We start from the raw sequence: 23,778 nt of genomic DNA, 5'->3' as shown, positions 1-23,778 counted from the left end.
GGTAAAGACGCTCCCGAGTCCAGTAGCAGGCCGGCCGAACAACCACAGAGACAACCTCCAGAGGAGAGGCCAGTTCGGGGAACCATCCACATGATAGTGGGAGGTTCGATCGTTGCAGGGTGCACCTCAACGGCAGCTCGGATGTCGGTTCGCGAGGTCACCCGGGAGGAGCAGAACCCCCCAAAGCGGCCGAGAACGGAAGAGCCAATTTTCTTCACAAAAGACGATGCGCGAGGGGTCCATTATCCCCACAACGACGCACTCATAATAAAGCTAAGAATCAACGACTTCGAGGTTAGGCGCATACTTGTCGACTCGGGCAGCTTGGCTGACATACTCTTCAAAGTCACGTTTGACCAGCTCCAGCTGTAGAGAAGCGACCTGAAGCCCGCAGACACTCCTCTGGTAGGCTTCAGCGGAGAAGAAGTCCGGCCCCTTGGGAAAATAACAGTACCTGTAGAGATCGACACATGGCCTTGTGTGGTCAGATTCGAACACAACTTCCTAGTGGTAGCGACCCCCTCTCCCTACAATGCCATAGTAGGTCGACCGATCACCCATGTCCTACGGGCGGTGGTCTCCACATACCACTTGGCTATGAAGTTCCCAACAGACTTCGGTGTGGGAGTAGCGCGGGGCGACCAGCTCGAGTCCCTCAAGTGCTACGTTGCCGCCCTAAAGGGAAAAACCAAGGTGGCCGATTACCTTGAACTAGAACGACCCACGGAGCAAGGCGAAGAACGAGCCGCACCCACGGAAGAAACAGTTGCGGTCCCGACCTCAACAGCAGGCCCAGCTCGGATGCTCCAGATTGGCGCTTCCGTCCAGGAGCCCCTACGATCCGAACTGGTAAGTTTTTACTTCAAAATTTAGATAATTTTGCATGGTCCGCAGCAGAAATGCCCAGTATAGACCCCGAACTCATAACTCACAAGCTGAACACTGATCCTGTAGTTAGGCCCGTTAGACAGAAGAAACGCAACCTAGCCCCGGAACAGTGGAAAGCGGTTGACGAGGAAATCGAGAAGCTCCTCGCGGCGGACTTCATAAGAGAAGTCCACTACCCAAGCTGGGTAGCCAACCCCGTCCTGGTAAAGAAGGCCAACGGCAAGTGGCGCATGTGCGTCAACTACACCGACCTGAACTGGGCTTGCCCGAAAGACTGCTTCCCGCTCCCCAGAATCGACCGTTTGGTGGACGCGACCTCAGGGCATGAGTTGCTAAGTTTCTTGGACGCCTACTCGGGCTATAACCAGATCAAGATGGACCCGGCGGACGAAGAAAAGACTGCCTTCATCACTGAATTTGGTCTGTACTGTTACAAGGTTATGCCCTTCGGGTTGAAAAACGCAGGGGCAACCTTTCAAAGGCTTGTAAATAAATTGTTTGTGCCGTTAATTGGCAGAAAAGTAGAATGCTATGTAGATGACATGGTCGTCAAAACCCAATTCTCACATGAATTAATACAAGACTTGCATTCTGTTTTTGGAATTTTGTGTAAGTTCAATATGAAATTGAATCCAAACAAGCGTGTATTTGGTGTAACCTCGGGTAAGTTCCTAGGATACATCGTTAACCGGCGAGGCATTGAAGCCAACCCGAATAAGGTTAAGACCATCTTAGACATGAAACCGCCCCGGAAGCCGAAGGAGGTTCAGAAGCTCCGCCCATACTTCCAAGCTCATACTGTTATCGTTCTTACTGACAAACCTTTGAGGCAAGTATTGCTTAAGCCCGAGGTCTCTGGTCAGTTGACGAAGTGGGCCATTGAGCTCAGCGAGTACGACCTCCAGTACAAGCTGCGAACTGCCATTAAGGCTCAAGCCTTAGCAGATTTCATAGCCGAATGCACATTCAACTCCGAAGTTCCCAGGTCGGTTGAGCGCGAGGCTCCCACCTCGGGTGAGCCCGAAGCTCCCGGGTCGGTCGAGTCCGAACCCCGTGAAGTAGTAGCCAGTGTGGCACCTCTCCTAGCTCGTCCAACCGCGAGCTGGGATGAGGAGCGATGGATCCTTCACGTAGATGGCTCCTCGAACCAACAGGGCAGCGGTGCCAGAATAGTTCTGCACGGCCCAAGCGGCATGAAACTGGAATATGCGCTACGCTTCGAGTTCGAGACGTCTAACAATGAAGCAGAATACGAGGCGTTGATAGCCGGACTAGCCTTAGCCAAAGAAGTAAAAGCCAAGCACATCGTTATCTGCAATGACTCCCAGCTCGTGGTCAACCAGGTCACGGGCGAGTATGAAGCTCGCGAGCCGACCATGGTCGCCTATTTAGCCAAAGTCAGAGAGGCCCTGCTCAACTTCCAGTCACACTTCATCAGACAAATCCCTAGGTCGGAGAACACCGTGGCCGATGCCCTGTCCAAGTTAGCCAACACTAGCGACATCACCATGAGAACCGTGTACATAGAGGACCTGTCTCGGCCTAGCATTCTCGGGGGGCAGAGGAAGTCGCTCCCGTCGTTCAAGCAAAGCCGAGCTGGATTGACCCACTCATGAGCTTCTTGTTACACGGGACCCTCCCTGCAGAGCGCAATGCAGCCAGAAGGGTGCAACGTCAAGTAGCTAAATACGTCATGATAGACGAGCGGCTATACAGGAGATCCTACACACTCCCCTACCTGCGTTGCTTGCGACCTACCGAAGCCGAACTCGTACTCCGCGACACCCATGAGGGTCTGTGTGGCAGAAACTTGGGGGGTAGGGCCCTCGCCCAAAAAGCGCTTCGACAAGGGTACTATTGGCCAACGATGAAGGCAAATGCCATTGAACTCGTTAGAAAATGTGATAAATGCCAGAGACATGCCAATGTCCACCACCAACCCGCTACCGACCTCAAATACCTCACCAGTCCGTGGCCCTTTGCACAGTGGGGCATTGATCTACTCGGGCCATTCCCGCCAGCAACGGGTGGAAGGAAGTTCTTAGTGGTAGTAGTGGACTATTTTACTAGGTGGGTAGAAGCCGAACCCCTCGTAACAATAACAACCCGAAATGTCCAAAACTTCTTTTGGAAGAACATCGTATGCCGCTTCGGATTACCTCGAGTATTGATCTCCGACAACGGTAAATAGTTCGAGGACATCAAATTTCAAGACTGGTGCCGAGACATGGGGATCCAATAGAACTTTACTTCAGTCGCACACCCTCAGGCAAATGGCTAGGCAGAAGTCACGAACAAAGCCATCCTCCGCGGACTAAAGGCACAGCTGGATCGATTTAAAGGATTGTGGGCAGATGAACTACCCAGTGTCCTATGGGCCTACCGGACCACGGAAAAAACCGCCACGGGAGAAACACCCTTCAATCTCACATACGGCACCGAAGCAGTGATCCCCGTAGAGATTGAAGTACCTACGTTGCGCCTAGAAGCATACAGTGATCAAACAAACGAAGATGAGCTATGCACCAACCTCGACCTACTCGACGAAGTAAGGGATCTCGTGTACATTAGGACCGCAGCCTACCAGCAGAGAGTAGCTCGGTACTACAACGCCAGGGTTAAGAAGCGGAACCTCCGCGTTGGTGACCTGAACCTTCGTAAAGTTATGGTACCTGAACCCGGCACTGGCAAACTCGGGTTCAACTAGGAAGGTCCTTACCGAGTGAAACGAGTGCTCGGGGAAGGAACATACGAGCTCGAGACCCTCGAAGGGAAACAAGTACCTCGAGTGTGGAATAATGTCAATTTGAGGCAATATTATCTATAAGAAGTGAGTAGGCCACGAGCTACTCCCAAAGCCTAAGGGCCAGAATACCGAGCTAACATGACCTCGGCACAAGAAGACCCCAATCGCCACTTCGGCTTAGGAGAATCCAAGAGCGGACTATGGGTCCCTCCCTAAGCCTAAAGGCCAAAACACCGAGCTAACAAAGACCTCGGCGTGAAGAAAGACAACTACCTCAATGGCGAAGGCAAAGTATGAAAAATTAAAGGCATAAGCGGCTCGGGTTCAAACCCTACGAAGCATAGCCTGTCTCGATACGTCGGTCGAACTAAGGGATAACCAACCAATGCTTAGTTCGGACGTACGTAGTAATCACTTCGCGATATGCCACGGAGGCCCTAAACGTGACAAATAGGGAGAACGCCTACCGAAGAGCCATACTTTGGGTAGGTAACTTCAATAACCCAAATGATGAGATCGCTTTAGCAAAATAAAAGGAGTTCATCATACTCAGAAGAGGGGAGAGACTTTCATTGTCAAAAAAAAAAACAACAAACAAATGCAGTAAAGGAAAATAACAAGTGCAGCAATCGAGCTAAACAGCTCGGGAAAGGTTTGATCATCATGGGGCACAACCGCCCAACCGAAAAACTGGTGAAAGACCGGGTTTACGGCACCCCGAAGCCACAGAAGCCCAGAGAAACGCCACCTCAAGGATCCGCCTCCTCATCCTCCGGAGAGTCAAGCTCCTCTTCATCCGCTTGGTCTGCTATCTCGGGGGACAGACCCTTCATAGTAATGCCGTCGAGGTTAAGCCCGGAGAACTTCTTCCGAACCAGCCACCGGCAGAGCTTAAACCCTGAGCGGTACGAACCCGAGCCATATTCTGCCTGGAGGTCATGAAATTCCTGGGAGTCTTTAAAATCCCAGACTGCTTTCTCTCGCTCAGCCTCCACCATCTGGTCAAAGTTTCGGGTCCGATTCAGAAGAGTGGACTCTAGGTCCCGCACCTGTTGCCTAAGGAGCTCCCTCTCCCCCGCCATCCTCGACGATTCCTCCCTATAGCGTGCGCTCTCTTCAGTAAGCCGAGCGATTTGAGCCTCCTGGTCATGAACGAGCAGCTCATGAGACTCGCTCCCCTTGCAAGTGTAATGGAGCTCGCCCCGGATTCGGTCGAGCTCGACCTGGAGCTTCTGATTGGAAGCACGTTGGTCGAGGGCGTCGACACGATGGATGTGCGTCTGGAGAGCCATGGCATGGATGGCGGAATTTACCTATCAACAAAAAAGAAGATCAGAAGACAGCGAAAAAGGGCAAAACGAGAGGGAAAAAGGGAAAAAGGCCACTTACCACCATGCAGTGGGCAGAGGCGAACGCAGAGAGATCCCCGGGCTCCATGTTTCCCCACTGAGCTATCTCGTCATTATTGATTGCCTTCCGACTCCTCCGGCGAGCTACCAGATAATCGTTTACCCCTTCCCAGTTTCCCACTGGGAACCGGGGGTAAGGACGGGGCTGAAGGGGGTTAAAGGGGGCCTCCCCCGACAGAGAGGGCTCGCTTCCCCCAGGGTTGACCCCACTAGTCCCCTCAGGAGGGGGCATTGATGAAGGATGATTTGGCCCGACCTATAAAACGACGACACGTGGACACTGACTCAGCGTAAGCGACAGCTTAGCATTGTGGTTCAGTACGGCTAAGTGATAGGCCCATAAAGCAGCTCGCTACATGGTAGCGGGGTAAAGGAGGGGCTCGCCACAATGCGAGCTCCGGGTCCCCCGAGCTACCTCAAGGGATATTCCGAGGCAAAATTTAACTTGCGAGCTAAGAAAGCCAGCTCGCCCGAGCTCCCGAACAAGGTAAGTCATCCGAGGACCAATTCTACTAAGGGTACTTTTGAAGTATTCGAAGCTCGTTGCAAAGTAGCTCGCGAATGGGCCGCACAAGCATTCCTCATGAAGCTTCTATTTAATAGGTCGTACCAGTCAGACTGGGCCACGTCCCTAACTAACGGCGCAGTCCCTGTCCTTTCGACAGTCTGCGCCCACGTCTCTCAGTAGGCGGAGGCGTGCCTGTCACTTTGGGGACATGTCACTCGCCCGGGTAAGGAGTACGTCCCAACGGCCACCTGCACAGCCCTGGCAGGTAACGGCTGTGGCAGGGACCCAGTGGCGCTAATGCCCGATCTCGCAAGAGCGCTCTTATAAAAGCCCTCAGGGCAGAGGAGAAACTTCTTCTTGAGACCTCCAACCTCTCGAATATAGTGATAAAGCGCAACCTCCACTCTTAGCTTTCGTTTCTCTCTTTACTCCCCATACACAGTACTAACTTAAGCATCGGAGTATTCCCACCGGGCAAACCCCCGGGAATCCTTCCTTTCATCTTCTTAGGTGCCGCTCGTTGCCAACAAGGAGTCAGTCATCCGCCAGTTAGGAGTGCCCGGATCGTGCCACATCAATAATATTTTATATATATTAATAAATTTTTATTATGTATATTTTTATAATATATATTGTAAAAACAAAAAATTAAAAAATTGACGAACCAAACTGGCGATTAACCGAATTGGTCAACCAATTAACCGACTAGTTTTGGTTCAGTTCCGGTTACCGGTTTTCAAAAAACCAATACTACTGGTTTAGTTCAAGAAAATGCCCCATGATTCGATTAACCGAACCGTGAGAACCCTCGTGTCATGTGGCCAATATTAGTTCTAAATTTGGACATTCTAGCTTTACCTAGGAGTGTCAATGGATTGATTTTAGGTTGGACCCATCCAAATCAAAATCAATTTAGATGGATTGAACGGACCAATAAGACACATTGAATTTGACCGTCCAGCCTTAACTGTCCAAAGTATTTTATTGGATTGGATTGTACCTGCGTTCATCCATACTGGATTTATATTGGATTGGACAGATTGAACCAATATTTGGTCCATTGATAGCTTTAGGGATGGAAACGGGATAGGATCAGATTCGAATTAGGGTATATCTGAATCTAGTTCGATACTATGAACACCAGATCCAATCGGATCTCACAAACAATGATTTGAATAATTTGAATTTGAATCCGATGAGGAAGTCGGATATTTGGATCTGATTTGATCCGATTTAATTTTGTAAAAGAATTAATAAATTATTGAAAGAAAAATAAAAAATAACAATTTAAATAAATAAAAACAAAAAAAATGAGTATCTTTTCAACTATATATAGATTGGGTCCTCTTGGATCGGATAGGGTGTGATCCGATTTCTGATCGGATCCTATTATCCGACCCGATTTGATCCAAAGATCTGAAATGGGGATATATGAATCCGACAAAGTAGGATTGGACTTCAGATCAGATCGGATTAGATCATGATCCGATCCATTTGCACTCTTAAGAATATAGGTGTCAATGAATCGGGTTTGGATTAGAATAAATCTAAATTAAAACCAATTTGAACATATTGGACGATCTAGACATTGAATTGGACTAGTCCGAATGGTCCAAAGTATTCATTTGGATGGAATTATGATTACTGGAACACAATCTTGAACATTTAAGATATGTTTTGTTTGAAAGAAACTCAAAATATTGGTATTTTGTCCATTTATTTCTTTCAACTCATTTTTTAGGTTTTACATGGTGTTTGGTTTTGTGGCCATTCATTTTTTAGCTCATTGCCATGTAGGCATTTATTCCAAAATGTTATTTGGTAAAACTATTTATTAAATAAATGTTTTCTTAGTTTTTGTGAGAATCAACCATTGGAATTAATACCATTTTTAATATTTTCCAACACCTAATCATTTATTTACTACTGAGCTTATGTGGCACCTAATGGAGTCTAATGGCTCTAGCCGTCAAACAATACTAAATAAACGTTTATAAACCAATTTATAGTTTTCAAGATAAATCCAATACAAAACATTTATTAAATAAACGACCACAGTACTAAACAACTTATTAAATAAGCATTTACTAATAAGCTGGCTTCATTAAAGAGGAATGATAATCAAATAGCCCAATTATTCTCACCCACTAATGGATTTGTTATGGGTGTTTTCAAAAAAAGAAAACGAAAAAACAGAAATGAATTAGAACAAGTTGAAAAACCAGTTCCCGGTCCGTTTTGTTAACCATCTGGTCTGGTTCCAAACCATTTTATTTAGTCTCTACTTTGAAAGTGGACTGTAATATTGAAAATTTGCATTTGAACTCGATTGAATTTGAAGACCTCATATTCAATACTTCGAATTTGAATCCTAATATACTCATATTGGGTTCGGATTTAGTCCGATTTTAAAAGAATAAAAGGTTAATTATTTTTCAACATTCATATATAATAAACATAATGTAAATATAACATACTAAATTTATTATATATATAAATTCATATATAATATTATATATATAACATACCAATCGTTGACTAAATCGGTCGAACCATTTAGACCGTCACTTAGCCAGGATTCCAAGTCCAGTTCAGGCAAGACTCGTCAGACAGTAAAAAACTGTTGGACTTGGTGACCGAATCGCAAGTTGCACAATCAATGCATGCAAAACTTTCGGAAGCCATAGCTTTGCACTTCAATGTCCAATTGAGGTGATTTTTTTTTTAAATTTGGGTAACTTTTCAAGATTTGTGTCCCAAGGGCCATAGGCACCTTACCCCACTATTTTTGCAAAAAAAACTGTTTTCTGGTCTCAAATTATAATTTTTATTATTTTTTTATAAATAAAAAAATTGAAAATTGAATTAAAAACATAAATTAAATATAAAATAATACACGTAACATATCTAAAACATATTTATGCATTATTTATTATTAATATATATATATATATATATATATATATATAGACGTGAACGGTTCAACCCGGCCAATCGAACTGATGACCCACGACCCGGAGGCAAAAACAGTTCAGCCTCCGGGACGGTTTTTAAAACATTGCCAAATACTCATAAATACTTGTTACGATAATCACTTATTTATCCGGATAATCACTCTCAAACAGGGGCTTTGCAAGTTAGCATCCCTTTGAGCTTGAGCCACTGAGGGTTTGGTTGGCCTAAATTCCTAACGCCTCTTCCCACTTCCCAGTTCTCAAATCTGTTGTACTGGAGGCTGTAGCCTGTAGGAGTGGTGGCCCACCAACGCAAGTTGTCCAAAGACCAAAATCATTCTCATCTGACCATTGATTTAGAAAATTGTGTTGCGGGAGTGAAGACACATGTACTCCATGCAAGGACCCTGAAAAAGTATCAGTGAGTAGGGGAGTAGGGATTCTCCCCCCTACGTAATCTCAAATCTAAACCATCCAATTCCGATGGAGGGAATTAATCAGAGGACGCATAAGTACTGGCACGTGAGTTACATATTCTCATATTCTCCCTGCCGCAGCTACTCAGTACTCGTCACGACCATCACAACCATCGTAAGAATAAGATAACGCCATTCACATTCACATTCACCCACATATAACGAGTTCGGATCTGTTACTCACACCGACCTCACATGCACATCCCGCCATGCATCGGGAACAATGCAAGGTGAGATGTACAGGTGAGGCCGGTATGAGGCGCCCTGAGTGAGTAGCAGATCCGGTCTCACATATAACGTTTTGGCTTTCACACGAAGATGCCCTTCCACCTCGGAAAATTATAAAAGACACATGTGAAGCTTAATTGATGCGAACCCGCTACCAACGACGACAAGTTCTTTTCACCTTTTATCTCAGCTCAGGTACGGCGTTTTCTCTCTGCACAACAGAAAACCCCAAAATTCCTCTTTCTTCTTGTTCTTCTTCGTTAGTAAATTATTTTTTATCTCTTTCTGTTGCAGAAATGAAGGTTTGGAAATGAGATTTAGCTGAAGGATAAGTAATTTATGTTCGACTCTCGGGCTTTTTAAGGTATTAAACTACACATCTATTTTTCTCTGACTCTGTTTTCAGAGTATAGTCTCATTGCACATCTGGTATATAGACTATTTTGTGAATATCTGCATGTTTATAGAAGAATTGGAGAAATTTGGTCTGTTGTTGGTGTTTTTGTTGCTGTGATTGAGCTAAGTTTCTGGTTTAGTTGTTCTCTGTTATTTTCTTGTTATGTTTCTGCAAGTTTCTGGCTTAGCCTCACATTGAACTTGAGAACACACGCTCTGTTTTATTATAGGTTTGTTTTTTCTTTAATATTTAAGACATGGATGTTCTTTCCTCCCTATGACAAATTGACAATCTCTCTATAATTTCTCTTGTCTGTTACATTTACACAAACTTCTGGCGGAAAGTTTAATTTCACGAAAAACCGTTCAGAATACCTGCATTTGCTGTTCGTTGTTTCTTTTCCCCTTAAATTTATTTTGTAACGGTAATTTATTGTCAGTTGTTAATCGTAGTTTCAATATCATTCATTTCATGGAATTTGCAGTGACTTCTTTTACTATCTGAAAAGTGATCGGTTTCCGGTACCCTGCTCATTTATCTGAAAACAACATTCGTTCTCAACATTCCCTTTCTCTCGGTTCTTTGCATTGGCTAAGGCTGTGTTTGGTTGCAATGTGAATTTATTTATAATAATGCAAAACTATGGTAGTGTAAATGTTTTAGTGAAAAGTTTTAATTTATTTTTATTTGAAAATTTATTTTATTTTGTTTGATTGCCATACAAATGAAATAAAATAAGACTGAAAGCAAAATAAAGTAAAAGGGAAAATTCTCTATTAGGACTCTCTATTTTGGGTCTAGTGCAGGAGAACTTTAAAATGCAGCAATTCAGTATCCAAACTTTCAAAACATGTTAATTCAATACCTGCCATTGATATGTCCATTAATCAGTCATTAAGTGGCATTTAAAAAGACACAAATACGCTTAGAGTGCCATCTAATTCTTTTTACCAACCATTCAAACATGGACAAAAAATGAATAGTCCCAAATTCTTGCCTCTTCTATTCAATGAAGTTGGGGTCACCAAAATGTCCACTCCGACGTGACCCCAACTTTCTTAAATAGAAGAGGCAAGAATTTGGGACTTTTCATATTTTGTCAACATATGGATTATTGATAAAGAGAATTAGGTGAGACTCGAAGGGCATTTATGTATTTTCAAATGCCACTTAACAGCTGGTTAATGACATATTTGAAAGTCCGGGTACTGTATTATCACATTTTAAAGTTTGGGGACCAAAGTGACACTGAGCCCAAATTTTCCTTACAGTAAAATCCAAAACAAAATTAAACTAGAATTTGCATTCTTTTCATTTGCACTCCATGAATTTATACTAGTGCAAATAAAATTGCAATGCAACAAAACAAAGCCTAAGGAAAGAATGAATGAATCAAGTAAAAAGCAACAACCACTTCAACAAACTCCTGCACGTGACCTCACGTTAGGGATCAAAGGATATAAAAGAAGAATTAGAGATCTGCTACTACAGTACTGACTTTGCTTTACATATTAATTAAGGATTTTCCATTGTGTTTTTAGAGGGGATTGGTCATTGGTGACCGGTGAGGAGGGTACACCAGCAATATTTAATAATTTAAACGGGTATAAACTATAAAGAAAATTAAAGGGTGAGAATAAAGGAGAGAGTGACATTAACATTCATGAACAGCAAATGAGCTTGCTTTTACTTGAGTAAAAGCAACACATTCTTGATGTTTGGGGAGCGTTGGGGAGGGATGGAAATAAGTGCGAAAGTGATGTGGATTTGATGGATAGCACTCCTAGACCTAAGGTACAATAATTGATTGCTTACATTCTTATCTCAGTGTGAGTTCGTGGTATGGCTTTGGGCCTTTGGAATAAGCCTCCCTGTCTGGGCCTTAACACACCGTCCTATTTCTTCACCTTGTCATTGCATTCTCTTTTCTTTTCTTGTGTTGTGTGGACTATGGAGATGGGAGGAATGGGTCATTGGTGCTTGTCATGAGCTTTGCTTCATTTTATTTTTTATTTTATCAGTGGTTACTTTTTCTTGTGCTTACAGATTTTAGTGCCAGAGGTAAAAAAAAAAAAAAGGCTTTTATAAAGCTTAAATGAGTTAAATCAATCTGTGTACTGTGATGGTAGGGGGTGGGATATGATTATCCAATATCATTAAAAGTGGGATATGGTCATCCAATATCATTAAAAGAAACCCATTGGACAACCATTCCATCTACGATTATCGCACCTTTTTGGTTGCCCCGATAAAAAGTTCTAAAAAACTTTTGCTTTTCATCCTTTTGCTTTAATTCTTAGTTTTAACTTGTAACTGGTGCAAAGTTGTTTTTGATCTTAAGAAGCACATGGTTAACAATTTTAACAACTACAGGTCTGTCTCCAGCTGTGCATTGACACTTTTAAAACGCCACTTACTATGTTCTCTAGCTCTAAATAAATCCTCAAGAAAGCCATCTCCTGTAAGGGGTGTTGGATCCATTCAAATTTCAGAACCTGAACTCACCAAAATGGTGTTTGGAGTGTTAAATGCTTTTAAGCGTGCTTTTCAAATAAGTGCTTTTAAATAAGCAATTTATGAGTGTTGGTGAAAAAGCTCATGTTTCAAAAGCAGGGTAGTATAGGTATTTTGAGCACTAAAGGATGGATAAAAAAGCACAATAGACGCTTCTTTATGAAAAAGCACAAAATTTCGGCTTCTTCAAACTGGGCTTATTTTGGTAAAAAAGTACTTATTGGGCTTTTTTTACCAAACGTCCAAATCGGCTTTTTCAGGTCATTTTGGAATCTTTTAAGCACTTAAAAGAAGCATTCCCAAACATGAGCTAACTCGGGACTGGTTGACCCCTGACCCTGTTCCTCTTTTTGGTCTGAAACTTCCTAGTTCACACTTAGAATTTAAAGAAATTTTTTGATATATATATATATATATATATATATATATATATTACTTTTTCACATTTGTATTGTAGTGTTTCTATATTCATACTATTTATTTATTTATTTTGTTTTTTAATGATACTCCAAGATTTTGAGTAAAATAAATGGCTAAAATCCCAAATCCACCCTATATTTTGCATACATCATGATTCTACGTTGCTAAATAATGACCATAAAAGTTAGCAAGCATTGTTACCCATTTTATCTTTGGTAACAACAGTTATTATACATCATGAGCTTAAGTTAGAAAGCATTCTGCTCAAATAATAAGGGTACGAAAGCATAATAACCAATAACTGTTCACTGACCCCTTTAAACCTTCTTTGAAAATCAATTATACCAAACACTTCTCTATACAAAATATCGGTCACTTCCCTCTTCCCTTGGCATCCCTTTTACCCCTTTGACATAAAATTTGCCCATTGTGTTCTTACATCTTTTGTTTTTCTTGAAGCTCGGTTTAGAAAGAATACAAATACAAATATGTACAATATAAATACAATATAAATACATACAAAATAATATAAAATACAAGATTTTGCATTCTACATGTTTGTATTGCTTGTATTTGTACTCCTTTCAAACTGAGCTTACGAGTCATTCTACTGCAATAATGAGTTAAAAGACAAATAACAAAAAGGCTGTCTCCATTTCATTATGTAACAGTGTACAAAATAAGTTCTTCTTTGGATTTTGTTTTGGTTTCTTGGCACTTTCTGATGTCTCCATCAGTCTAATTTATTGACCTTTTTTGAGCATACCCATCAAAAAAGAAACCCTTCCCGAGCACGGTTGTAATTTTACAACCCACTTGCACAGTTAGAACTTTCCAATCCTTATAGTCCAAAGACCAACGCTTGCTCTAGAGTGTTAAGATCCCATATACATATGAGAGAAAGAGAGAGTCGGTCTATTTCTAGAACTCTTTTAACCTTGAATAAAGTTTTAATTCAAATTCAATAATAAAAATATATAAGAATTGAAGAATGTGAAATCATGGATATATAATAGAAGATGAAATAATTTAGAAGAAAGTGTCAACTAGCTTCTTGGTAAGCTCTCTGGCTGTGAGAGGAAAAGTATTTTATATATACAGAAAATAATTTTTAATTCTTGGATATTAAAAGGTAATTCCCGTGCTGAAAACAGTGAGATTGTGCTGACTTACAAATATACTCTTCTGCATTCATATGCTACTGGACCCACTGTCATGTGCCTTGGGAGGAGTAATATATTTGGTACTGTTGTTTGTTTTCATTATTTCAAAATAGTCTAGTGTTACTTGTTATGAAGTAAAATAAAATAAAATAAAATATTTCTATAATAAATTGATGAATCTTCTCTGTTCGTTCTCTGTACAAGTACTGCAAGTTTTAGTCGTCATAAACCGAATCAAGGTTCAATGATTGCACATTAATCTAGGCTATCGTTGTTTTAAATAAAAGGTTCAAAGGCTGTTTATAAAGAGACTTTTATAAAGACTGTTTATAAAGAGACTTTTGAAACACAATATCACATGTGTTTCATGCAAAGCACCGGATTAGTTGCACTTGATGGCTGTGTTAGGGCTGTTTAAGAAACGCCCCACATCAGCCATCAAGTGTATATGCCCCACAACTATTCCAATATTTCACTTGCCTACATTGCTGACATGCGGTGGCTTTTGGCTTTCTTAGGTGAGCTTTTCAAGTTTTCATGGGCATACTTAACATATTTGATGAAAAAAATCCGGATTTTGTACTGTTCTCTTCAACCTCTTTAGATATATATAACTTATCTAGAGAACCTCAAAACAGCCGGCTCAGCCCTCCCAAATGAACAATTGGTTAAACAGCTGTTGAGACAGCCATAAGTGCAGTTAATCCGGGCTGTTTCCAACCCCATTGCGCATTAGCTTTTCTCTAATTTATGAGAAAGAATGACTCTTGAAGAAATTAAACAATAAGATAGAGACGCTATGCGTGCATCTATAATGGAACAAACATCTGTGACTGTACTGAATTGGTTGATTGGTTGCTTGTGTTTTGCTGTTTTTCTTTTTCCTCGTGAGAAATTTCTCTCAACAGTTTCTAGTTGGCTAATCAAATTTTGCAGTGATACGACTGACGCTTGTGATGCAGGCATCGTCATCCTGTCTGCAATTATTCCCTTCTGAGGTCATCACCCTTCCCTACCGATGATACTGTGATGCTTCCTTAGGGACGGCGATTTTTGGCCCTATCTGCTAAAGAATTACGATAGCCCCATGGCCCCCATCCAGGTTTTAGCCAGCGGAATCCCCCCTTTCCAACATTCGACATTTTGTCCCTTGAAACATAATAAAAACAGATGGTGTTGTTAGATTAGATCATAGATGACCTCGGCCCTGGGAAAACCAATCTCTAGATGGGCAGGTAGACTGGTAGAGCCGTAGAGACCAACTCCCACCCTTCGATTAATGTGACTTGTGCGGATACAGGGTGGGGCTAGGGTTTGAGCTAGATTCCAATCCGACAAACAAAGGTAAATCGAACCTTAGACTCTGAGTCTGAGTGAGTGATCCTGATCCTTCATAAATCAAAACCAAAATCCGTGGTATCATCCTTAAGATAGCCGACAAATTGACAAAAGTTAACAAGGTTGGAAGTTGGGGGCTTAAGCGTGACTTCTAAACCAACCCTTGCTCTGTTGCGCAAGTGGACCGGGAGGGCGGCCCCGCCTTTAGGCCTAAGACAACTTGGATCATAATTTACCCAGGCTAATGAAGTAATGAATGAATATATATGTATATAATTTCAAGGACAGATGTGTTCCAATTGGCTTCCAATCCAATCTGGGGTCTACAGATGGTTGAAGGTCAATAAGACTTCAGTGGAAGTTCGGAAGGACCCACAGCCACAGTAGCTACTCTACTGTGGAACCAGTGTCTCGTGAGTGTGTTACTGTGTTGTACCGTTGTACTGTGTAATGGTCGTGGGCAAGTATTAGATTGATGTGTCCCATCATTTAACCAACGGGGCTGGTGTCTTAGATGGGACCTATCCAACTCCACTGCGAGGTATTGTTGTCAGACAAATCCAAATCTGATGAGAGGAAAGCGGACCCCCTTCCTCTCGTGAATTCAGAATTCAGGGCTGTGCAAATGGCCAAATGCTCTATCTGATCTATCTAGTATCTTCTTTCTACAAATAATTATTTATATTTTTATAGAGAACCCAAAGCCTCTCTCATGCATGCACAGATCACTGTACTCGTTGATAGGACAGTTGTGGAGGGTTTTTCTGTCTGCCAAGTTGGTTCAATAACTTCCCTGCCTGGCGTATAGCTTTGTTTGGCACTTGATCGTCCTCCGGTCCCATTCCAGTTTAATGTCGGACAGTTGGTCAACCCAACCCCACAAGCTCACTACCTCATCGCTTCGCGGCTTTCACAAACTGTTCCACATTTTGTCCTCACAATCTCTTTCCTTTCGTCTCTGCAGGTTGCAGGCTTGCAGCAACAACATTAGGGGTATTTTTTTTTCTCATCAAACGCCCTGAATTTTTCGTTCCATCAACTTGCTTGAAGGGAGACTGCTATCTCAAGGGAGGCATACGTTGGAAGAAATGAAACAAGAGATTTCAAAAACAACGACATCAACAACTGAAGGCAAGCCCAGCTCCTCACAATCCACAACTCCATCCCGCCTCAGGACCTCTTCGAAAGCCAAGAGTTCCCCAAGATCAGATGCTCGTAATGGGGTCTCACCTAGCCTGAGACCAAGGCCTAAATCGGTTCCCCTGGACCCAAATAACAACGGACAAAAGGTCAGAAGACCTCTTGGCTTCAACAGGCCAAAATCTAACGAGGATGCTGGAGGACCCCAAAAGGGTGGAGAGTTGGATGATGTCAAAATTGCGGTTCCCTCTGTAAACCGTCCTCTTGCTGAGCATTTGACCAGGTCGCGCCGACGTGTTGATCCCAGCTGCAAGAGGAACGAGGATGACCCAGATGGGAAGAGAAAGGAATTGCAGGATAAGCTCCTTGCTAGCGAGAATTTGGTCAAGGATTTGCAATCTGAGATGTCGGCCTTGAAGAGCCAGTTGGAGAAGTTGCAGACCTTGAATGTAGAGCTGGAGTCACAGAACAGACAGTTCGCTGAGGACCTTGCCGCTGCTGAAGCCAAGATTTCAGCTCTTGCAACCCGCAACAAGGTAAGAATAAAACGCCTAAGCTGATTTCTTGGTAGTTGCATATAAAGTAGTTCGACGGGAGCCTGAACTTGGATTCTTCTTCTCTTGTTCACGCATTCTTAGGCCACATTTCAAACTTGTGATGTTCTTCGAAGATGCTTGTATGTATGACCCCCATTTCTGAGTAGATGTTGAATTTTGATTTTTATGAATCTTCTTTCAAGAGTTTTCAAGGATCACCTGCTTAATTGAAGGAGAGAGGTTGAATTTACTACTTTCTGTTTTATGCTGACTTTTGATGGCTTTTAGCTGGTCACAAGTGAACAACAATCTTCTGGTGTCAAAGGAAAAAATGTTCTTACACATTCATCAAAAAAAAAAAAAAGTTCTTACACAAGTAACGGAAGAGCACAGAACACATCTCATTATTTTTTTGAATTTGAAGTCTTCCAACAATGAACCTTTTTCCTTTTTGCTACTGTGATGATTTTAATTTTAGTAACATTCCATGTCAAGTTTTTTCCATTCTAGTGTTCTTTTCACTTTAGTAATATATCATCTCTTGGATGAAGAAGGAATCTATTGAAGAAAAGTTCCAGAGCCCCAAATTTAAAGATGTTCAGAAGTTCATTGCCAACAAGCTGGAACATAGTAGATCAACAGAGGCCATCAAGGATGGAAGCACTGTTAAGTCGCCATCTATAATACCATCACGTCCTGTAATGAAAGCTTTAGACGCACAACAAAAAGTGTTGGTGAATTCTGTCCCCTTGCCTCCACCTCCATCCCTACAACAAAAAGTTCTACTGAACTCTATCCCTCCTCCACCCCCACCCCCACCCCCACCTCGTGCACCATCAAGATCAAGTAACCCACAAAAAGCTTCATCACTTGTGGAATTCTATCATTCATTAACAAAGCATGAGGGGAAGAAGGATACTTCAGGACCTGGGCGTTGCAGTAATCCCATGGTCAATAATGCACATAACAGCATAGTTGGAGAAATTCAAAATCGTTCAGCTCATTTGTTAGCTGTAAGCATCTGCAATCCTTATTTATGTTTTTTTTTTTTTTTTTTTTGCTGATTGGTGTCTGTACTATTGAAACCATTAATGACCACCTCTTAATGTAGATAAAAGCAGATGTGGAAACAAAAGGAGAGTTTATCAAATCTCTTATTCAGAAAGTTCAGGAGGCTTCATATACGGATATAGGGGATGTCCTAAAATTTGTGGATTGGCTCGATGGTGAACTCTCTTCATTGGTAATGTTGAAAACTTTTTGCAAAATCAAAGAAGAAACTGTTATTTTTTGTCTTGCTTATGAAGAGGAAGCTAGAAAGAAATATGGAATATTTATTATGTGGCATAGTATTAGATAATTAAGTCATAATAGTTGTTGGTAAAATAATGTTGCTTTGAAGCATCTTTGAGGGTGATGATGGTTGTTGCCACCCTAACACTCTTAATATCTGCATCAATATCCAATTGGTAACCAATCCTTCAATGGTCAACACACATATGAAAGAGAACATTTAAACCTTTTATCCAACCTTAAGATTTTATTTACATGGCTATTGAAAAGTATTTGCTGTTCTAGAGTCAAGGTGCATTTGTACCTGCAAATGTTTTCCAACAACAGGTCCTTGCTTAATGAATGCTAAAGATTATATAAGAGCTATCTCAACGGCAGGTCCTTGCTCTTGTTGTATTCAAAGCCATAATATTACCCTCTTTCCAATTATGATGCTGCTAGATGCAGCTCAGGGGAACATGATGGGGCAGATTACTGTCATTTGGCTAATCATTAGTTTATTGTTGTTTCTTTCCCTAATATCGTGTATGACATATTTGCTAAGACCCTAGTTTTTTCAGTGGGAGTGAATGCCCAAAATTCCCATAATAAGAAAGCTGTAACAGGTTGAGGGAGAAGTTATCAACTTTTTTTTAGTGGAATATAATCACTAGAAGAGCAACAGGAACTATTCCTTCATTTTAGGATATAATTTTTACCTGGAGTTTTGAGACTTGGCAGGCAATGCTGCACCGTTTGTACAAGCACAGAGAAATGCAGCATTACACTGTCAATATTCCAGAGAAAATCTTCTCCTGTGAAATTATCCATATGCTGAGAAGGGGATTCCTACTTGGACAGCTGGGCTGGAGGACAAGGAAACCACCCCAACACACATATGAAAGAGAACATTCATATATATGAAAACTTAGTCTATTATTGATGGTGTGTTATGTTAGACCAAGGAAGTTTTCCATCCAAGCCTTAAAACCTTCTGTGTTACTAGTGCATTGTTCATCCTGTGTTGTATAGGCTGATGAGAGGGCTGTGCTAAAGCACTTCAATTGGCCTGAAAGGAAAGCTGATGCCATGCGTGAAGCTGCTGTTGAATATCGAGATCTTAAAAGATTAGAAAGTGAACTTTCTTCCTATAATGATGACAACAGCATGCCTTGTGATACTGCCTTGAAGAAGATGGGTAGCTTGTTGGATAAGTATGTGAAAGAAAGGAAAGTTTTATTTTGCTTAGTTAAAATTTTCTTTTCTGTATTAACTATAGTTCTGATTTGCTCCTGTGTGGTGTGTGGAAGGTCTGAGCGGAGCATTCAGAGGCTGGTTAAGCTGAGGGATGCAGTTATACTCTCTTACCGGGATTGTAAAGTCCCAACTGATTGGATGCTTGACACAGGAATGATTAGTAAGGTATGTTTATTTTGATGCCATTTCCTTTCAGATGTTTATTGTTCTACTTTTGCAAATATGTCTATGATTCTTTCCTTTCTCAGAAAGACTAGGAATAATCTTTGAATGTTTGATTTCATAATAGATAGAGGGAAAAACTATTTGGTCATAACCTACTCTGGAACATATCCAGAGCTGGTATAATTTCTGTTTTGATAACCTTGATTTTCATTTTGCCACTGTCAACAATCCAGTGTCCCAGTTGCCCATTGGTTCCACATTTATACAGTTTTAATTTTAAAATTTGTTGGATTATCTTTTTATTTTATGCTTTTTAGCACTTGATTGCTACTAACAATGATAACAATAAGTTATGATCCAGTATTTTAATTAAACATGGACTTTCAAATACAGTGTCCATATAAATACTGTTGGCTGTTTTCATTTCATAATGTTGTGAACTAGTACCTTTAGCTTTCTAAATCCTTGCAAAACTAATGATTATTACAACTAATAAAACAAGAAAAGTTGTATGGAGGAAATACATGGATGTAACATGAACACTCCACCCATTACCATATTAGAGAAATTTTATGAATACTTCTCAAAGAAATGCTAGTATCCACTTTAAAAACATCAACGTTCCTCTTTTTTGCTTTTTTTCATGACAGTATGCTTTCACCTGATTTGTTCAAGGTACGTCATCTTGCTTTTTAAAATAGAAAGTTCAGAATTCTTGGTCTACCTACATTATTACATTGACATTCCAAAATAGATTGCCTTCCATATTTCCATGTTGTGTAATATAGGCCTCTTCTCAGCCATACAAATGCCACATGTCAGCAGTTGTGCTTGGCTCTACATTAAAAAAGAACGGACTGAATGATCACAGAATTTAATATTTTCTAATGTACACATTTAGATGCTGAAATATGTATCTTTGTGTAACTTATAGTCTGCCTCCATATTTGTGGTAACTTTTACACCTATTCTTGCATATCAACAATCAATTGAAAACTTTAATATGTGCATGATATAGTGTTATAGTCTTAAGGTTCAATTCTGATTAGTTGTTTGAAACATTTAACCTAGACTAAGTGTTGCCACCTCTTTAAACTTAAAAAATGTTAATCCAAGAGAGATTGCATTTCTACCATTTTGAACATAATTTCTTCACTTTTAACTAGTGGGTGGCACATGTAGTAGTTAGGATTAAGGCTGACTGGGATTTGGTTGACTTGGCAATGAAATATAGATGTGGTATTAACTTTATCCTTGGAGTTCGGATTAGGAAAGATGAAGAAAGAGACAATAGCCAGGGTTTTATATAATGTTTAATCACCTTTCAGCTGTTATCGTTGTTTACAGTCATTCACCTTTACCATTTCATTTAGGCTTTAAATTTTAAAGTAATATTTGTTATTTCTTGCTAAACCAAGCAGAAAGCCTATCATATTTAAACTAATAAAAGTACAGAAAAGAACTACAAATTTTGGCCACTTTTACTGTTATGATATTGAATTACTTTTTCAAGTTCAACCTCTATTACCCTCATTGTGTCCATTTCTTTTAAGCTTTCATTTTCAGGTTTATGTCAATACTCAATAAGGTTCTTTTTGTCCTTGTTGGATTGACAACATTGATTTATTTGTGTTACTTTGTATTCCAGAGCTAAATTGTTTTATAACATACTCTGTGCCAGTGCCATTTCTATCATCTGACCATCATTTTCTTCTGTCAGTTTTACTTGGCAATTCTGTCAAACTTATCCAATATCTATCCTTGATCTTTGTACAGATAAAGCAGGCCTCTATGAAACTGACCAAAATGTACATGAAAAGAGTGTCACTGGAACTTGAATCAATCCGGAATTCAGAGAGGGAATCTACACAGGAAGCTCTTCTGCTTCAGGGTGTGCGTTTTGCTTATAGGGCCCACCAGGTATGTCATGAATTTTGTTTGATTCTCCTGTACAGATTAGGGATACCAAGAACAGTCAGCAATATATAATTATCAGGAAATTACTCGTGTACATTTAAGCTATGTTTGGTTTGAAGGAAAAGGTAGGGAAAGGAAGGGAAAGACAGGGAAACCAATACAAGGTTTGTAAAGGTTTCCCTACCTTTCCCTTCCTTTCCCTACATTTTCCTTCAAACCAAACATAACATTAAGGTATCTGTTGGGCAGACAGAAAGGATCTAGGTAGCAATCAATATGGTGAACATGCAAGGGACGGAACCAGCATTATATGGGGTCTCAGCTGGTGGATCTTCCATGCCAACAGAAATTTTGGCTTTGCAATCCTAAATATTAATGCTGCATTCAGTTCCCTGGAAAATAAGTTAGAAATAACAAGTTGTTAAGGAATTTCATAAAATATCACAAGGATTTGCGCACAATTTTCCCTTCCTCACTAGGGGGAGAAATGGAAAGTTGTTGGGAAGTTCTTTTCCTATTTCTATTTTAATTTTAACTGTCAGAGAATAGAACATGAAAGGAGAAAAGATCCCCCAAATTCTGCACAAGGGTTTTAACTTCAAGCACTCAAAATTGTATTTGAGCTGTGAAGTCGACCTTAGGTTGATTGATTGATTCCATTACAGTAGAAGGGCCATTTTCCCAATATTGATCCCAGATATCCAGGATCTTTGGGAGGGTTGAACTGGATACAGGCCTAACCTTCATTGTTTTCATGCATGAAGTGGCCCCTCTCATTCTCATTCTCATCAGCCCAAGATTTTACAACTGCACCAAGCAATGATCCTCTTTATATTACAGTCTGAAATGTATTTATCCAGCTATAATGAAATTGAGTAGAACTCTATTTCAAACCCAATCTTTAGAGGTGAACTCAATTAAGTTCTTTATTCATGCATCACAATGAAGGTTAATTGCAGCCATGCAGTCCTAATTCAGTTATTTCTATTCAATTGTGTAGTTTGCCGGAGGGCTTGATTCAGAGACGATGTGCGCTTTTGAAGAGATAAGGCAACGTGTTCCAACACATTTGGGAGGGTCTCGAGAATTGCTGGCAGGCATAGCATCATCATAGAAGACAATGGGGACCATGGAAAGTAGAATCAGAAGTAGGAGCAAGTGAAACTTTGTCCTATGCATGGTTAATCTACGTATAAACAGGAGGTCGAAAGATGCAAACCGTAGTAAAAAGATAAGATCAATCAATAGAAAGCTTTGTTTTTTTTTTTCTTCCTTTTCCTTCTATTTATTCATAGTAAATCACACACTATATCATATAGCAACACGATGTAGTTAGTACATTGTTGCTCATTAGCTCTTGTACTTCGATGCACCTGCAAGTAGGTCAGTGGAAAAGAACTAATATCAATAGAGGAGAAAGACATTTTGACCAACCATGGAACTCCAGCCATGATATTGGATATAGATTGTGAATTCTAACATTTTTTTTTGTGTGTTTGGATAATGATATATACGAGGGCAAATGGTCTAATGCAGTGATGTAAAATTGACATGGAAATGGAGCTGTTTTTCTGTACAGGCGGTGGGTCAGTGGTCAATCGATAACATCATAATGAAATAATAAAATATAAATAAGATAAAATGGAATGTATATATATATATATATATATATATATATATATATATATATATATATATATATGTATTTATGATATTAAATAAAATTAAGTGTGATAAATATCAAAATTATCTGGTTTGAAAACAAGTTGTTTTGCAAATTATGTTTTGTTTTTATTTCCAAAAACATCTATTGTTTTTGGAAATAAAACTAACTTGTTTTTCTCTTTGAAAACAAAAATAGAATTTAAGAATGTATTTGTATTTATTTTGCTGATATGGCAATTTCAAAAACAAATAAAAAATAAAAACATTATTGTATAACGCCCTTTAGAGGGTTGGACAATGTGAATGTCTTTTTTCTCCCTAAGGCCCGGTTTGGAAGGAGTACAAATGCAAATATTTAAAGTTCAAAACCTTGTATTTTGTATTATTTTGTTTGTATTTGTATTATACAAATTTGCATTTGTACTCTTTCCAAACTGAGCCTTAAAGCAAAAATACCTGCCATGTTATCAAAAACAATTTTGTAACTAAAGATGTAGATGTATGCATCCTTTCCTCCTCAAATGGGTTTGTAAATTTGGAGCTGGACATGTACAAGACATTTATTTCCAGGGCTAGTTTACAAGCCATAGCCAAGCCGATGAACTGTTTTGATTCATCTCCATTCTCCGCTAAACATCTACTCTCAGCTATCTGAGTCTGGCTTATAAGCAGTAAGAGAAATAAAGTGTCAAATAATGCACTCATTACCAAGTAGGGTCTCGGCCCCAATAGACATCGATTTCTATCAGGGCAAATGTATGTTTACACCATTCTAACAGCTTTTT

General features: G+C 40.3%; 1 protein-coding gene across 4 annotated transcripts; it reads left to right on the top strand.

The window, feature by feature from the left end:
- Positions 1 to 9,181: 9,181 nt before the first annotated feature.
- LOC104586048 (hydroxyproline-rich glycoprotein family protein) lies at positions 9,182 to 22,809 on the top strand. 4 transcript variants are annotated; one of them, XM_010243148.3, is made up of 9 exons: positions 9,182 to 9,404; positions 9,504 to 9,573; positions 16,006 to 16,717; positions 17,269 to 17,730; positions 17,829 to 17,960; positions 19,022 to 19,203; positions 19,300 to 19,411; positions 21,188 to 21,331; positions 22,329 to 22,809. In XM_010243148.3, exons 3-9 carry the CDS (start codon positions 16,130 to 16,132, stop codon positions 22,440 to 22,442), a joined length of 1,734 nt encoding a protein of 577 aa, XP_010241450.1. In that variant the 5' UTR covers positions 9,182 to 9,404; positions 9,504 to 9,573; positions 16,006 to 16,129; the 3' UTR covers positions 22,443 to 22,809. The 4 variants fall into 4 exon arrangements, with proteins under 4 accessions (XP_010241450.1, XP_010241452.1, XP_088760102.1 ...); XM_010243150.3 differs by having other exon boundaries at positions 9,184 to 9,404; positions 17,272 to 17,730; XM_088903976.1 differs by lacking the exon at positions 9,182 to 9,404 and having other exon boundaries at positions 9,421 to 9,573; positions 17,272 to 17,730.
- The last annotated feature ends 969 nt before the right edge of the window (positions 22,810 to 23,778 follow it).

This window comes from Nelumbo nucifera, chromosome 4 (assembly GCF_055504915.1).
Source record: "Nelumbo nucifera cultivar China Antique chromosome 4, China Antique-T2T, whole genome shotgun sequence".
NCBI classification, from domain to species: Eukaryota; Viridiplantae; Streptophyta; class Magnoliopsida; order Proteales; family Nelumbonaceae; genus Nelumbo; species Nelumbo nucifera.
Note: the sequence above shows the minus strand (reverse complement) of the source record. Positions and strands in the feature narration are given on the sequence as shown.